Source organism: Manis pentadactyla, chromosome 3 (assembly GCF_030020395.1).
Source record: "Manis pentadactyla isolate mManPen7 chromosome 3, mManPen7.hap1, whole genome shotgun sequence".
In the NCBI taxonomy this organism is placed as follows: Eukaryota; Metazoa; Chordata; class Mammalia; order Pholidota; family Manidae; genus Manis; species Manis pentadactyla.
This window is the reverse complement of record NC_080021.1, coordinates 134,216,508-134,233,698: the sequence shown is the minus strand read 5'-3', so window position 1 is coordinate 134,233,698 and position 17,191 is coordinate 134,216,508. Positions and strand designations below refer to the sequence as shown.

Genomic DNA, 17,191 nt, shown 5'->3' with positions numbered 1-17,191 from the left:
CTGGAGGAGAGGAAATGGGGAGCTGTTGTTTAACAGGAATAAAGTTTCAGTTCTGAAAAATCATTATATTCCAGAGATCTGCTGTGATTAATAACACTGTACTGGACACATAAAAATTAGGAGGTTAGATCTCAAGTTAACTGTTCTTATCACAATTAAAAATTGATGAAAGGCAAGTAGACTGAGAGAGAAGACAGAAACAAGTTTTTTCCAGTTACATACAATTATTTGTTCACTCACATCTTCAGTATTAGTACCTCCTCTGTGTGAAGTTCAGTGCCAACAGCTGGTAATAAATGAAAAAAGGAACAGGAACACCTCTCATGAAATTTTAGTCTAAAAAAATTTAAGAAAATTTAACTATTTTTCTAAAACTAAAGAAATGAGAGAGAAAAGTGACATTGCTTTCATTTTTGCCAATCTCTTTAATATCTGGCTTAATAAAAGTCACTTGGATAAAAAAAAGTAAGCTAACAAGTGATGTGAGTGAAAATGGTGAATCAAGGGCCCAATGCTCCTTCCTCCACATGAGCAACAAAAAGCCCAGCAAGAACTGTAGATGCTAACAAAGGCAATCTGTGGGGTTTTTACACAAGGAAAATAGCTGAGTCACAGTAGGAACAGTGACATTGTGTGTTTTTAACTTAACTGTTCCCCCCCCACGACACACACAACTCTGCAGTAATGTGAGAATCAACGGTCTGCAGCCAGCAGCTTGCCAGCCACTGGAATGGCAAAACTGGACTGGGGTCTCTCACAGCCTCATTCCCAGAAAACTGTCTTTATGTGGCCTGTTTGGTGATTCCCTGAAAGAACCCACTTACAAGGATACTTTTATTTGAACTAACCCAGAGTTCATGTGTGAAAGCCTCATCCTCATGCATTTGTTTAACTTAGAGGCCTCCTGAGGTGCTGGGTAACAGCTGAGGCAAACAATGGCTTCATCAAGAAGCTTAAAAGGGGATTCTCAAGATGGTGGCACAAGAAAGGTGGCAGAAATCTCCTCCCAAAACAATATACATTTTGAATATACAGCAAATACAACTATTCGTAAAAGAGAGACCAGAAGATACAGTACAATAGCCAGGCTACATCTACATCTGTGAGAACTCAACATCTCATGGAAAAGGGTAAGATACAAAGCCATGACTGGGGGGGACCGAGCACTCCCCGCACCCCAGCTCTCCAGTGGGAGGAAAAGAATCAGAGTGTGGAGGGAGTGGAAGCACAGGACTGCTAAATAACCAGCCCTAGTAATGTGCAGTGGGAGCACAGACACACATTGCATAGTGTACTAGATATTAGAGGAATGGAAAAGCAAAATCCAAGACTAAGACTGCCAACAGGTTACCACAGCTGGCTGCCCTGGGACAAAAGGAAAGTGGGGGCTTAAAAGTCTTAAAGGGACAAGGGTTTAACAGGTGGACAAAATCATCCTGGCACACTCAGCCCAGCAGGCTGGGAACTTTAAGGAACTTCAGGGGCCCTAACATCCTGGGCGGCAACACAGCTCTGAAGCCCCTTATGGTGATAAGCAGCCTGCAGTTCATTTCCCCCTGCCAGCACTGCAAGCAAACGGGCTGACCCGCCATTGCTGTGGAACAGCCAGGGAGCAGCCCTGTTCACAGCAACCACACAGAGTCTTCTCCCTGCACGTGGCTAATCAGGCCAGACCCAGTGGTTACCCCATGTGTCGGGGACCGACACAGGCAGGGGAGACTGGCACAGAGTTCAGGAAGCACAAAGGGGCTCCGTTCTTGCGGCAGAACACACGCTGCTCGCTTGCGACCCCTGCCAATACCATAGGCCATCCCCAGGGCCGCCCTGCCCACAGGAGCTTAGGGAATTGACCCAGAGGTTTTCCCCTGGGCACTGTTGACCAGCACAGACAAAGGAGATGGGCGCAGAGTCCGGGAGGCACGAACGGGCTCTGTTCTGGCCGAAAACACGCGCTGCTGGCCAGCAACCCCTGCCAGTGCCCTAGGCCATCCTGAGGGCTGCCCCGCCCACAGCAGCTCAGAGAATTAACCCAGAGGCTGCTCCCTGTATACAGTTGACTGGCACAGGCAGCGGAGACGGGCAAGGCGACCAGCAAACAGGAAGGGACTTTGTTCTCCCAGCTGACACACACATTACTCGCCAAGGACCACTCCCATCGCCATGAAAAGGCAGAAGAACCTTGTTCAGTCCAAAATCCCTCAAACACCAGAGAGAGGGCCTGGAGAGACTGAAATCACCAATCTTCCTGAAAAAGAGTTCAAAATAACTCATAAGCATGCTGATAGAGCTAAAAACATGCAAGAGTTAAGGGATAAATTCCGGAGGGAGATAACAGAAATGAAACAAACAATGGAAGGACTTAAGAGCAGACTGGATGAGGTGCAAGAGACCTATTAATGGAATAGAAATCAGAGAACAGGAATACAGAGAAGCTGAGGCAGAGAGAGATAAAAGGATCTCCAGGAATGAAAGAATATTAAGAGAACTGTGTGACCAATCCAAATGGAACAATATTTATATTATAGGGGTACCAGAAGAAGAAGAAGAGAGAAAAAGGAATAGAAAGTGTCTTGGAAGGAATAATTGCTGAAAATGTCCCAAATCTGGGGAAGGAAATAGTCTCTCAGACCACAGAAGTCCACAGATCTCTCAACACAAGAGACCCAAGGGGACAACACCAAAACATATAATAATTAAAATGGCAAAGATCAAAGACAAGGACAGAGTATTAAAAGCAGCCAGACAGAAAAAAAATCACCTACCAACAAGAGCATATAACCATTATAAATAACTGCACCCAACACAGGAGCACAGACATATGTAGAACAAATACTAACAGAATTAAAGGAGGAAATAGAATGCAATGTATTCATTTTAGGAGACTTCAACACACCACTCACTCCAAAGGACAGATAAATCTGACAGAAAATAAGGAAGGACACAGAGGCACTGAACAACACACTAGAACAGATGGACCTAACAAATATCCACAGAACTCTACACCCAAAAGCAGCAGGATACACATTCTTCTCAAGTGCACATGGAACATTTTCCAGACTAGACCACATACTAGGCCACAAAAAGAGCCTCAGTAAATTAAAAAAGACTGAAATTCTACCAACCAACTTCTCAGATCACAAAGGTATAAAACTACAAACAAACTGTACAAAGAAAACAAAAAGGCACACAAACACATGGAAGCTTAACAACATGCTCCTAAATAATCAATAGATCAGTGACCAAATTAAAACAGAGATCAAGCCGTATATGGAGACAAATGAAAACAACAGCACAATGCCCCAACTTCTGTGAAGACAGTTTTAAGAGGAAAGTATATAGCAATCCAGGCACATTTAAAGAAGGAAGAACAATCCCAAATGATAGTCTAAAGTCACAATTATTGAAACTGGAAAAAGAAGAATAAATGAGGCCCAAAGTCAGCAGAAGGAGGGACATAATAAAGACCAGAGTAGAAATAAATAAAATTGAGAAGAATAAAACAATAGAAAAAACTAGTGAAACCAAGAGCTGGTTCTTTGAGAAAATAAACAAAATAGATAAACACTTAGCCAGACTTATTAAGAGAAAAAGACAATCTACACACATAAACAGAATCAGAAATGAGAAGGGAAAAAAATCACTACAGACCCCACAGAAATACAAAGAATATTAGAGAATACTATGAAAATCTATATGCTAACAAACTGGATAACCTAGAAGAAATCGACAACTTTCTAGAAAAATACAACCTTCCAAGGCTGACCAAGGTAGAAATAGAAAATCTAAACAGACCAATTACCAGCAATGAAATTGAATCAGTAATCAAAAAACTACCCAAGAACAAAAACCCCAGGCCAGATGGATTCACCACTGAATTTTATCAGACATTTAGAGAAGACATAATATCCATTCTCCTCAAAGTTTTCCAAAAAATAGAAGAGGAGGAAATACTTCCAAACTCATTCTATGAAGCCAGCATTACTCTACAACCCATTTGAGTTTCTGAAAAATAGTATCAACCAAGTTCATTATGCCTTCTTATTTATTTATTTTATTTTGGTATCATTAATCTACAATTACATGAGGAACATTATGTTTACTAGACTCCTCCTATCACCAAGTTCCCCCCATGTACCGCATTACAGTCACTGTCCATCAGCATAGTAAGTTGTAGAATCTCATTATGCCTTCTTTTACCGAAGAACTAGTAGAAGCAACATGCTATATTATTTTAGAACTAGTAGAAACAACATAACATTCTAATATTATTCTATATTAGCAAAAAACTATTAACTAAATCACCTACTTGAAGAACAAAGATTATTTTTTATCTTAAATTGTCTTTACATTCTATGAGGAATCAATCTGCTTTATCTTCCCACCAGCGTCAACCTTTAAAGAAGTACTATCTGACACTCTGTTGTGGCTATCAAAACCTCAGCACTCAATCTGGAGCTCCGATCAGTAATAGCAGAGTATCTGCATATATCCATATGCCACCTTTGCTCTGCTATTCATCCTTATTTCCGAAGCTTCTCTGAATGCATCTGATATATTTCTATTTGTACTTTTCCATGCTGACATATAGACACTTAAGCCCTAACAAAATCCACTGTAAAACAAATACATCATTAAAAACGAACTCACCTCGGCTATGTTCATTTTCTGCTGCTCCTAGAAGAATGTAAAAAAACTGAAGGTTTATCTGGGAAGGAAAGAGAAATAGGGTCATGAGAAACCTGGTCTGCCTTACAACTCCTATGTTCATTTACCTAAAAATTTTACATCCGCTGGAGAAAATTTTCCCCTATGGGAGAATATCTCTGATATTTGTGAGAAGGGATGGGAAGGACCAGCCCACACAAAGGTTGTAACACCTAAAAGAGTGCATCTCTGACATGGCTGTGTGGGTTTAATCTGCCATTTTCACTGAGTAAGGTAAATTGCTCTTTGTTGATGAATTAACAATTTATGTTCTCTTCTAATAACAACAAAAAAACAACAAGAGGACTGCAAAACAATTTAGGTACATTAGAGGTGAAACCTTTTACTTTCATTAAAACTAGTGCTGTCAGAAATTACTCAGACAGGATTGCAGTCAGTCTTTACACCTAGAGCTTCCAGAGAAAACTCTGAAATAAAGATGGGATGCCTTATGCAAGAAATACATTTTTAAGTTTTTTTTCTAAATTGATTAGTTTCTAGAAAACATCTTTTGATAAAATGCTTACAGTACTTAACCTGTGCTATGCAATTAGCACTGTGCTTAGTTCTTGCCTCTACAAAAATCATTCCATTTCAGGCCCAAGAGTTTTGGGTCTCCAGAAGTGTCCAAAATAGAAAATGCCGCTTGTACTATCATTTTGTTATTTGCTGTGTTCAGGAAAGAAGGAGCATCAGCAGAACTCTAAATGCCACATGTGGTGATGGACATGGCCTGAGCACAGCTCAGAATCTGGAGTGAGAGAATAAAGAAAATGGGATGCTGTTTAGGATTTTGTCAGCTCTGGCTGCTTTCACTTTCCTTGGACATCATGTTCTTACCGGCATCCAGTGAAGTGGTTTTTCCTGTGCAGCCTGAGTCGCCCATTCCTCTCAACCCCAGGTTACCACCCTCTGCAAATGGGTCCAGTGCATACTGTCAGTCTGTGATGACGTCCAGGTCTGGTGACATCACCAAGTCATGCTATACACGGATAAAGAACTGCTTCTGGTAGAGATCAGGCCTGCTCCTTTCTACAACCTTCTGCATCTGCTCTGAAGCTCTGGTTGAGTGGTCTGTCTGAAGGGCCATTCTTACAAGCGGCAGTTGTTCCTGAAGCTACCTCGTTACTATCTTAGAATAATTACTTTTCTACAGAGGGGCTGGATCTTGGACCTCAGCAATAAATTCATGTTATTTGAAACCATCATCTCATACTCTAAACCTGGTTCTTCTGAAATCCACTAGAAATGTACTACTCTGTACTGTACCAATTAACTGCATGCAGCTAAGAGACTAGTAGTGTGACTAGTCAAAGTAACATTTTTGGGCAGTGAGTTAAATTCAGTACAATTAACATCACCTTTTTCTTTTTACTGTTGCTACTAAAAAAATTTAAATTTGGTTTGCATTATCTTTCTATGGGCCAGCTCTGCATTAGTTATGAGACTGTGATTTTGAGGACAAAGTAGCCTAAGAGTGCAGGAGGGTTCCAGAGTTTATAGAAGTATTCATCCATAAATGCCAGTCTGTATTTAACTCGAAGTGAGACCCTGTCCACATTCACATCACAGTCATTTCTCTGGAAATCTGGGGATTACTCTGGTAAGAGCTCCAAAGCTTGCAACTCTGGGTTTGGGGCAGGGCAGGTGATAGGGAGTAAAATCTCTTTGTATTTGCATCCTACCCGCCTCATCCAGCAGCTTGCGCCCTGGGGTATATTATTCCGCCCCCGGAAAATTCCTTTCATTTAAAAAAATTGCATGTTTATAGCAGGTAGGCATATTGTCAGCATTAAATGCAATACCAAACGAAGGAACCAAAGTGTCTTCTGACTGCAGCCGCTTACACAGCGATTACTAGAACTTAACAAAATGTTCTGCAGATGACACCTTAGTTCTGAGAAAAACTGCAGTTTTTAACTGCATACTGCTGTTAGCGACCTCGTGGTTATCGTGATGGTCACAAAGGCGCCCTCCCCTGCCGCCGCCCTCACCGAACACCTTCTCCCGACGAGGACTCGGCCCCACCTGCGCCCCCAGAGCTGACGGGCCCGACCGGACCGCTCACGCGGGGGCCTGGGGAGGGGAGGGCACGCCTGGAGGTTCTCGGGACTTCCGGCTCCCGTCCCCACCCTCCCTCCCCCCGGCACAAGCCGGCCCGACCTGGCAGGGCCCCAGGCCGCGCGGAGCACGGTCCCCGGCGCCCTCACCCGGGCGCGCAGCCCCAGCCGCCGCATACACCCAAAGACGCCCAGACGATACCGTTTCAGACCGGAGAGAAAGTGGGACTGCCGTGCACATGCGCAGAGCGAGCTCCGAGGACCCGTTTCCACAGTGCCGCGCGGCGGGCTCGCACATTCTAGACTACATTTCCCATGAAATAGTAAGACCAACGGAAGTAACCTTTGAAGCGTTTCCGCTTCGTTTGACGAAGTTGGAAGACTTGACGGTTGGACGTGACCTCGAAGGCTTTTCTCCAAGAGGACCCAGAGATTAAGGCTTGATTTCAACTCTATGACAAAACATGTTGCAAGGTGTGGTTCTCAGTATGATCCTGATTGGAAATAACAATAGCTGCAAGAGACAGCTGGGAAACGTGAATATGAACTAGGTATTAGAAATAGTAAGAAAAATTATTTATTTTGCTTAGTTTGACAATATACAAATAGGAAATGTTTAGTTTTTAAAGATACATTCTTCTGTATTTACAATTATGAATCATGTATTTTTAATTTACTTTTTAAGAGTTAAGCAAAACAATTAGAAAAATGACAAAAATCATTACTATATGTAATATGTGTATATAATGCTCATTTAACTACTTTTGCCATTCTGAGTGAATTTCTTTTGATACACATTAAAGACATGGGCATGGGGTTGGACAGTTGGTGGAGGGAGGTTAAGGAGAGTTTATTGCCCCATAAGTGTACCTTTTAAAGTCATGTTGCCAAGATTAGTAAAGGTACACACAGTTATCTATTATGAATACAGCTGTGAAATAGAACAAATATCAGAAAATGAAACAAGCGTTGCCACAAATGAGTCACATTTTGGCTCTGAGGATGTGGGAGACAGCCACCTGTTAAAATGACACAATAATACATGAAAATATGTGTACACACACCAAAAATTATTCTTATATCGATTTTGCATTTCCATTAGTAAACCCTCCTTGAAATCCAACATATGTATACATCGGACTCTGACAAATGAGAGACACAAAGACAAAATAATGATTTGTTTTCAGTAGACTTTTCTAGAGCAGTTTTAGGTGTACAAAATAATCTAGCAGAAAGCATAAAGAGTTTCCATATACCCACCTCTTACCAACCCCCCCGCCCGACAGTTTCCTCTATTAGTAACATCTTACATTAGCTTGGTGCATTTTAAAATCCATAGTTTGCATTAGCAGTCACTTTTTGTGTTGTTCAGTTCTCTGGATTTTCTCTATGCATTTCCCAGATGCATAATTTGATCCAGTGTAATATCCATCATCACATTATCATACAGAAGAGTTTCACCGCCCTAAAAAAATCTCCTGTGCTTTGTTGGGGAGCATAATCCCCCTGAGAAGGAAGAATAATTTATTCTTCCTTCTCAGGATTGCTTTGGCTATTCGGGATCTTTTGTGGTTCCATATGAATTTTAGAACTATTTGCTCTAGTACCCAACATCATTTTAAACTGATGTGTTTGACTATATTTGATTGAATAGAAAAAAATAACATTCAAAAATTGTATTTATGTTCATTAAAAAAGAAGGAAATTACCTATCAAAATGAATTAAAATGATGAATGTTGTTAGGTGCTGAAAATATATTTGGTATATATTTTTATTTTGATGAGAAGGAAACCATGTACAGGTGTTTAAAAATGAAAATGTGGCTAAAGTAGGAATGTGCAATCATCCTCGGAAGGCAGTCATTTGCCAATGTCTAGGGCTTGTATTTTCTCTATGAAAATGTTTTCTTTTGCTTTTAATCAAGGAGGCATTGAGTATACTGAGGCATAGTAAAAAGACTTAAAGAGTATTATGGGAAGCTTGTGACTCTGAATCCTAATACTGTAGAACCATGATTTCTTTCAAATTCATGGTAACAATACTTCATAATTAAACTCTATTAATTAAAGAAGAAATCTCATTCCACCTGTAGTAATTAAATATATGAAGTATTTCATTTTAATCTACCTAAAAAAATCCTGTGTTATCCAATAAGTGTGTTGTAAGATATTTTTAAATTATGCACTAACCATATCCTTTGCTTTCTTAACAACTTACAAATGAGCATTTTAAAGAGATGAATATAACTGACAAATGAGCTACTTCTCTTTATTAAGACATAATTAAAGTTAATTTGAAAAAGAAACTTTAGCATTTTGCAATGACAATTCAAGGTAACTGATGGTCAATGTAACAGAAAAAAACATTTCTGTAAGAGATGCCTGTATATGGTGCTAATTTATTCTGACATAATTGAATAATTTCTTACTCTTTCTTTTCCCCCAGCTTTATTGAGATACAATCTGATGGAATCCGGACCTGAGTACGGTCTTTCAAATAAGCCCGCCCACCATCTCAGAGGGACCTAGGTGTCATCTTCCCTAGGCTACAAGCATTCTCCAGAGGACAGGTCAGCAAGCCACAAGGCCACTTTTCCCCTGACCCCTCCCCTCAAAGAGCCCGCCGAAGCCCTGGCCATAAAAAGCCTCTTGACCTATTAGAGACTCTCTTTCCTTTGCTCTGCTGGCCAGCACAGAGGGGTCCCTCTCAGGTTGGCAGTAAACCTGCTTGGACTATTGTGTTCGCATCCCCTCTCTTCTATCACATTAACATATAAACTTTGTAAGTTTAGGTATACAATATGATGATTGACATATGCATATATGTCAATGTTAGCACACCCATCAGCTCGCAGACTCACCATTTCTCACTTGTGGTGAGAACTTGTAGGATTCACTACCTGAGCAAACTGCGAGTACACAGCAGATTATCCGTAGAGTTGCCATGCTGTACGCTAGATCCCCAGATCTCATTCGTCTTCTGACTGGAAGTTTACACCATTCCCCATTTCCTCATTCCCTAACCGGACCCTGGCAGCCATCAATCTCCTGTGTTTCTGTGAGTTCATTTTTTTCTAGATTTCACATATAAACGATATCATGTCTCTTTCTCCACCTGGCTCATTTCACTGAGCATAATGTCCCCAAGGTCTCTTCATGTTGTTACATGTTTCTTTCTTTTTTCTTTCCTTTTTATTATTATTAATATTATTATTATTTTTTGGTATGGTTAATATACAATTACTTGAACAATATTATGGTTACTAGACTCCCTCTACTATCAAGTCCCCACCACATAACCCATTAGAGTCACTGTCCATCAGCATAGTAAGATGCTATAGAATCACTACTTGTCTTCTCTGTATATACTGCCTTTCCTGTGTGCACCCCTCTACATTATGTGTGCTAATCATAATGCCCCTTTTTCCCCTTATCCCTCCCTTGCCACCCATCCTCCCCAGTCCCTTTCCATTTGGCAACTGTTAGTATATTCTTGGGTTCTATGAGTCTGCTGCTGTTTTGTTCCTTCAGTTTTTTTCTCTTTGTTCTTATACTTCACCGATGAGTGAAATCATTCAATACTTGTCTTTCTCCGCCTGGCTTATTTCACTGAGCATAATACCCTCTAGCTCCATCCATGTTGTTGCAAATGGTAGGATTTGTTTTCTTCTTATGGCTGAATAATATTCCATTGTGTATATGTACCACATCTTCTTTATCCATTCATCTACTGATGGACACTTAGGTTGCTTGCATTTCTTGGCTACTGTAAATAGTGCTGTGATAAACATAGGGGTGCATATGTCTTTTTCAAACTGGGCTGCTGTGTTCTTAGGGTAAATTCCTAGAAGTGGAGTTCCTGGGTCAAATGGTATTTCTATTTTGAGTTTTTTTTTTTTTTTTTAAATAATTATTTTTTATTGAAGGGTAGTTGACGCACAGTATTACATTACATTAGTTTCAAGTGTACAACACAGTGGTAGAACATTTATATACATAATTCTAGGTTCCAGCTATCACCCTACCAAGCTGTTACAATATCTTGACTATATTCCTTATGCTATACATTACATCCCAGTTACTTATTTATTTTACCATTGGAAGTCTGTCCTTTTTTTTTTTTTTTTTTTTTTGTGAGGGCATCTCTCATATTTATTGATCAAATGGTTGTTAACGACAATAAAATACTGTATAGGGGAGTCAATGCTCAATGCACAATCATTAATACACCCCAAGCCTAATTTTCGTCAGTCTCCAATCTTCTGAGGCATAACAAACAAGTTCTTACATGTAGAACAAATTCTTACATAATGAATAAGTTACATAGTGAACAGTACAAGGGCAGTCATCACAGAAACTTTCGGTTTTGCTCATGCATTATGAACTATAAACAGTCAGTTCAAATATGAATACTCATTTGGTTTTTATACTTGATTTATATGTGGATACCACATTTCTCTCTTTATTATTATTATTTTTAATAAAATGCTGAAGTGGTAGGTAGATACAAGATAAAGGTAGAAAACATAGTTTAGTGTTGTAAGAGAGCAAATGTAGATGATCAGGTGTGTGCCTGTAGACTATGTGTTAATCCAAGCTAGACCAGGGCAATAAAACATCCACGTATGCAGAAGATTTCTCTCAGAACAGGGGGGGTGATGTTCTAAGCCTCACCTCTGTTGATCCCCAATTTCTCACCTGATGGCCCCCCTGCGACTGTGCCTGTCTTAGGTTGTTCCTCCCTTGAGGAATCTTACCCGTCTCTGGCTAACCAGTCATCTTCCGGGGCCATACAGGGAAATGTGAAGTTGGTAAGTGAGAGGGAAGCCTTATTGTTTGAAAAGGTTAGCTTTTTACTTCTTTGCATATTTATGCCCTGTGGCTTCTATGCCCAGCATTTGTCTTGAGGTATCTTTACCACTTGGAGGAGTTATGATACTCGGTAAATTTGATATGAGGCACGAATTCTATTTAAGGGTTGTAATTAAGAAGGAAGAAGAAAAGCTATAGAAGTAGCAGGTGGAAGAAAACATGGGAAGATTGATTATTTCTTTGACATATCTTCTTGTAGAGTAACATCAGCCTATATAGGTTTTAAGCTACTACTTAAATTGCGCACACACATTAACATAATAGGAGTATAGTTACATAACCAAAGCATATCTGTAATTACCAGCCATCTCCAGTGAAACCAAGAAAACCATTAAGGCACCTTAGGCATTTGTGAAAACTTATCTATGATATGGTGGATATTGTCCAACTGAACTTGAACAGTCTGAGAGAAATCAGACAAATTAAAACAACCCATTCCTGGGGACTGTTCACATGCCATATGTTCTTTTAACAGTAAATAGTCTGTAGTTGTAAGAGTTTGGAGCGCTACAATTTGCACTTCTCCTAATTCTTGGTTGAGTTCCAACAGTATAGATCCAGTCAAATTTGTTGTTTTACTGTATGCACAGGCCAGCTTAGATATCTCCTTCCTCATTCCCATGGCAAGTCCAGGAGCTGGTGGGATGAGTGCATCTACAGCTGTAGCAGTGCGTGGATCTTTGTTGGGGTTTTTTGATGATCATCTTCTGGCATGAGTCTTCCAGAGAGTGCTGATGTTGGAAGTTCTTTTTCATATCGTATCTTAGTTCATTTTCGGGGTAGCCCAATTAGGCTTTGATCCTCTGTATAAACACAAACAGACCCTTTGCCTACAGTTTTATATGCCCTTTATACCCTTGTGTAGAACTCGATGGAGGTTACCACACAGGAACTGCCCTTTTTTTTTTTTTTTTTTTGCTTTGTTTTTGGTATCACTAATCTACACTTACATGATGAATATTATGTTAACTAGGCTCTCCCCTATACCAGGTCTCCCTTATAAACCCCTTTACAGTCACTGTCCATCAGCATAGCAAAATGTTGTAGAATCACTACTTGCCTTCTCTGTGTTGTACAGCCCTCCCTTTTCTCCTACCCCCCCATGCATGTTAATCTTAATACCCCCCTACTTCTCCCCCCCTTATCCCTCCCTACCCACCCATCCTCCCCAGTCCCTTTCCCTTTGGTACCTGTTAGTCCATTCTTGAGTTCTGTGATTCTGCTGCTGTTTTGTTCCTTCAGTTTTTCCTTTGTTCTTATATTCCACAGATAAGTGAAATCATTTGGTATTTCTCTTTCTCCGCTTGGCTTGTTTCACTGAGCATAATACCCTCCAGCTCCATCCATGTTGCTGCAAATGATTGGATTTGCCCTTTTCTTACGGCTGAGTAGTATTCCATTGTGTATATGTACCACATCTTCTTTATCCATTCATCTATCGATGGACATTTAGGTTGCTTCCAATTCTTGGCTATTGTAAATAGTGCTGCAATAAACATAGGGGTGCATCTGTCTTTCTCAAACTTGATTGCTGCGTTCTTAGGGTAAATTCCTAGGAGTGCAATTCCTGGGTCAAATGGTAAGTCTGTTTTGAGCATTTTGATATACCTCCATACTGCTTTCCACAATGGTTGAACTAACTTACATTCCCACCAGCAGTGTAGGAGGGTTCCCCTTTCTCCACATCCTCGCCAACATTTGTTGTTGTTTATCTTTTGGATGGCAGCCATCCTTACTGGTGTGAGGTGATACCTCATTGTAGTTTTAATTTGCATCTCTCTGATAATTAGCGATGTGGAGCATCTTTTCATGTGTCTGTTGGCCATCTGTATTTCTTTTTTGGAGAACTGTCTGTTCAGTTCCTCTGCCCATTTTTTAATTGGGTTATTTGTTTTTTGTTTGTTGAGGCGTGTGAGCTCCTTATATATTCTGGACGTCAAGCCTTTATCGGATGTGTCATTTTCAAATATATTCTCCCATACTGTAGGGATCCTTCTTGTTCTATTGATGGTGTCTTTTGCTGTACAGAAGCTTTTCAGCTTAATATAGTCCCACTTACTCATTTTTGCTGTTGTTTTCCTTGCCCGGGGAGATATGTTCAAGAAGAGGTCACTCATGTTTATGTCTAAGAGGTTTTCGCCTATGTTTTCTTCCAAGAGTTTAATGGTTTCATGGCTTACATTCAGGTCTTTGATCCATTTTGAGTTTACTTTTGTATATGGGGTTAGACAATGGTCCAGTTTCATTCTCCTACATGTAGCTGTCCAGTTTTGCCAGCACCACCTGTTGAAGAGACTGTCATTTCGCCATTGTATGTCCATGGCTCCTTTATGAAATATTAATTGACCATATATGTCTGGGTTAATGTCTGGATTCTCTAGTCCGTTCCATTGGTCTGTGGCTCTGCTCTTGTGCCAGTACCAAATTGTCTTGATTACTATGGCTTTATAGTAGAGCTTGAAGTTGGGGAGTGAGATCCCCCCTACTTTATTCTTCTTTCTCAGGATTGCTTTGGCTATTCTGGGTCTTTGGTGTTTCCATATGAATTTTTGAATTATTTGTTCCAGTTCATTGAAGAATGTTGCTGGTAGTTTCATAGGGATTGCATCAAATCTGTATATTGCTTTGGGCAGGATGGCCATTTTAACGATTTTTTCCTGATTTCTCTTTCTGTTGGTTCATTGTTAGTGTATAGGAGCACCACAGATTTCTGTGTGTTGATTTTGTATCCTGCAACTTTGCTGTATTCCGATATCAGTTCTAGTAGTTTTGGGGTGGAGTCTTTAGGGTTTTTTATGTACAGTATCATGTCATCTGCAAATAGTGACAGTTTAACTTCTTCTTTACCAATCTGGATTCCTTGTATTTCTTTATTTTGTCTGATTGCCGTGGCTAGGACCTCCAGTACTATGTTAAATAACAGTGCAGAGAGTGGGCATCCCTGTCTAGTTCCCGATCTCAGAGGAAATGCTTTCAGCTTCTCGCTGTTCAATATAATGTTGGCTGTGGGTTTATCATAGATGGCCTTTATTATGTTGAGGTACTTGCCCTCTATTCCCATTTTGCTGAGAGTTTTTATCATGAATGGATGTTGAACTTTGTCAAATGCTTTTTCAGCATCTATGGAGATGATCATGTGGTTTTTGTCTTTCTTTTTGTTGATGTGGTGGATGATGTTGATGGACTTTCGAATGTTGTACCATCCTTGCATCCCTGGGATGAATCCCACTTGGTCATGGTATGATCCTTTTGATGTATTTTTGAATTCGGTTTGCTAATATTTTGTTGAGTATTTTTGCATCTACGTTCATCAGGGATATTGGTCTGTAGTTTTCTTTTTTGGTGGGGTCTTTGCCTGGTTTTGGTATTAGGGTGATGTTAGCTTCATAGAATGAGTTTGGGAGTATCCCCTCCTCCTCTATTTTTTGGAAAACTTTAAGGAGAATGGGTATTATGTCTTCCCTGTATGTCTGATTAAATTCCGAGGTAAATCCATCTGGCCCGGGGGTTTTGTTCTTTGGTAGTTTTTTGATTACCGCTTCAATTTCGTTGCTGGTAATTGGTCTGTTTAGATTTTCTGTTTCTTCCTGGGTCAATCTTGGAAGGTTATATTTTTCTAGGAAGTTGTCCATTTCTCCTAGGTTTCCCAGCTTGTTAGCATATAGGTTTTCATAGTATTCTCCAATATTTCTTTGCATTTCCGTGGGGTCCGTCGTGATTTTTCCTTTCTCGTTTCTGATACTGTTGATTTGTGTTGACTCTCTTTTCTTCTTAATAAGTCTGGCTAGAGGCTTATCTATTTTGTTTATTTTCTCGAAGAACCAGCTCTTGGTTTCATTGATTTTTGCTATTGTTTTATTCTTCTCAATTTTATTTATTTCTTCTCTGATCTTTATTATGTCCCTCCTTCTGCTGACCTTAGGCCTCATCTGTTCTTCTTTTTCCAATTTCGATAATTGTCACATGAGACCATTCATTTGGGATTGTTCTTCCTTTTTTAAATATGCTTGGATGGCTATATACTTTCCTCTTAAGACTGCTTTTGCTGTGTCCCACAGAAGTTGGGGCTTAGTGTTGTTGTTGTCATTTGTTTCCATATATTGCTGGATCTCCATTTTGATTTGGTCATTGATCCATTGATTATTTAGGAGCGTGTTGTTAAGCCTCCATGTGTTTGTGAGCCTCTTTGCTTTCTTTGTACAGTTTATTTCTAGTTTTATGCCTTTGTGGTCTGAAAAGTTGGTTGGTAGGATTTCAATCTTTTGGAATTTTCTGAGGCTCTTTTTGTGGCCTAGTATGTGGTCTATTCTGGAGAATGTTCCATGTGCACTTGAGAAGAATGTGTATCCCGCTGCTTTTGGATGTAGAGTTCTATAGATGTCTATTAGGTCCATCTGCTCTACTGTGTTGTTCAGTGCCTCCGTGTCCTTACTTATTTTCTGCCCAGTGGATCTATCCTTTGGGGTGAGTGGTGTGTTGAAGTCTCCTAGAATGAATGCATTGCAGTCTATATCCCCCTTTAGTTCTGTTAGTATTTGTTTCACATATGCTGGTGCTCCTGTGTTGGGTGCATATATATTTAGAATGGTTATATCCTCTTGTTTGACTGAGCCCTTTATCATTATGTAGTGTCCTTCTTTATCTCTTGTTACTTTCTTTGTTTTGAAGTCTATTTTGTCTGATATTAGTACTGCAACCCCTGCTTTCTTCTCTCTGCTGTTTGCCTGAAATATGTTTTTCCATCCCTTGACTTTTAGTCTGTGCATGTCTTTGGGTTTGAGGTGAGTTTCTTGTAAGCAGCATATAGATGGGTCTTGCTTTTTTATCCATTTTATTACTCTGTATCTTTTGATTGGTGCATTAAGTCCATTTACATTTAGGGTGACTATTGAAAGATATGTACTTATTGCCGTTGCAGGCTTTAGATTCGTGGTTACCAAAGGTTCAAGGTTAGCCTCTTTAGTATCTTACTGCCTAACTTAGCCCGCTTATTGAGCTGTTATATACATTGTCTGGAGATTCTTTTCTTCTCTCCCTTCTTATTCCTCCTCCTCCATTTATGTGTTGGTTGTTTTATTCTGTGCTGTTTCGTGTTTCCTTTAACTGCTTTTAGTGGGTAGTTGATTTTATGTTACCTGTACTTTTAATAAACCTTTGGAAGCTCTTTGAAACATAGCATCTTACTAGTAAATGTGTGACAAAATTACATATTCAGGTATTTTAAGTCAAATACTTCCATGTTTCACGGCATTATTCAATGAATTTTGTTGTGGGTGGGTTGGCTAGACCTATGAATTAGCATTTCTATTTTTAACCTCTTAGAGTGCCTATTCCAATGATTTGCACATAGCAGAAGTTAATAAGAAAATGAATATGGAAATAAAAAAGTCAGTTGTAATATAACGCAATTAATGGAATCATCATATCCTGAGGGCTGATTTTCTAGATGTGCAGGGAAGCTGCATTCAGGACAGTGCCGTGTTCTCACTGTGTTTTCTTATAAGAACGTCCTTTTCACCAACATAATGGGAGAGGAGAGGAGCTCGAATAGTCAC

At 39.8% G+C, this 17,191-nt stretch overlaps 1 protein-coding gene and 1 long non-coding RNA gene across 12 annotated transcripts in view; one reads left to right on the top strand and one right to left on the bottom strand.

Moving 5' to 3' along the window:
- ZNF658 (zinc finger protein 658) overlaps positions 1 to 7,046 on the bottom strand; it is a 31,835-nt gene extending 24,789 nt beyond the window's left edge. For 3 of the 11 annotated variants that reach the window (XR_008996467.1, XR_008996466.1, XM_036904435.2), the window contains exons 1-2: positions 6,915 to 7,002; positions 4,648 to 4,674 (exon numbers count right to left, since the gene is read on the bottom strand). Coding sequence is in view for 4 of the 11 variants with exons in the window: in XM_036904435.2 (XP_036760330.1) it covers positions 4,648 to 4,674; positions 6,915 to 6,941 (54 nt within the window). In the remaining 7 variants the exon portion in view is untranslated. Of the gene's footprint in view, positions 1 to 222; positions 337 to 4,135; positions 4,202 to 4,647; positions 6,792 to 6,914 lie in introns of those variants that run through there. The other 8 variants (XM_057498480.1, XM_057498483.1, XM_036904438.2 and 5 more) reach the window with 8 other exon arrangements.
- Positions 7,047 to 7,183: 137 nt separating this feature from the next.
- Positions 7,184 to 17,191, top strand: part of LOC130682967 (uncharacterized) — a 44,174-nt gene continuing 34,166 nt past the window's right edge. The window contains exons 1-2 of the long non-coding RNA XR_008996468.1: positions 7,184 to 7,315; positions 9,211 to 9,334. This is a non-coding gene — a long non-coding RNA (uncharacterized LOC130682967). The remainder of the gene's footprint in view (positions 7,316 to 9,210; positions 9,335 to 17,191) is intronic.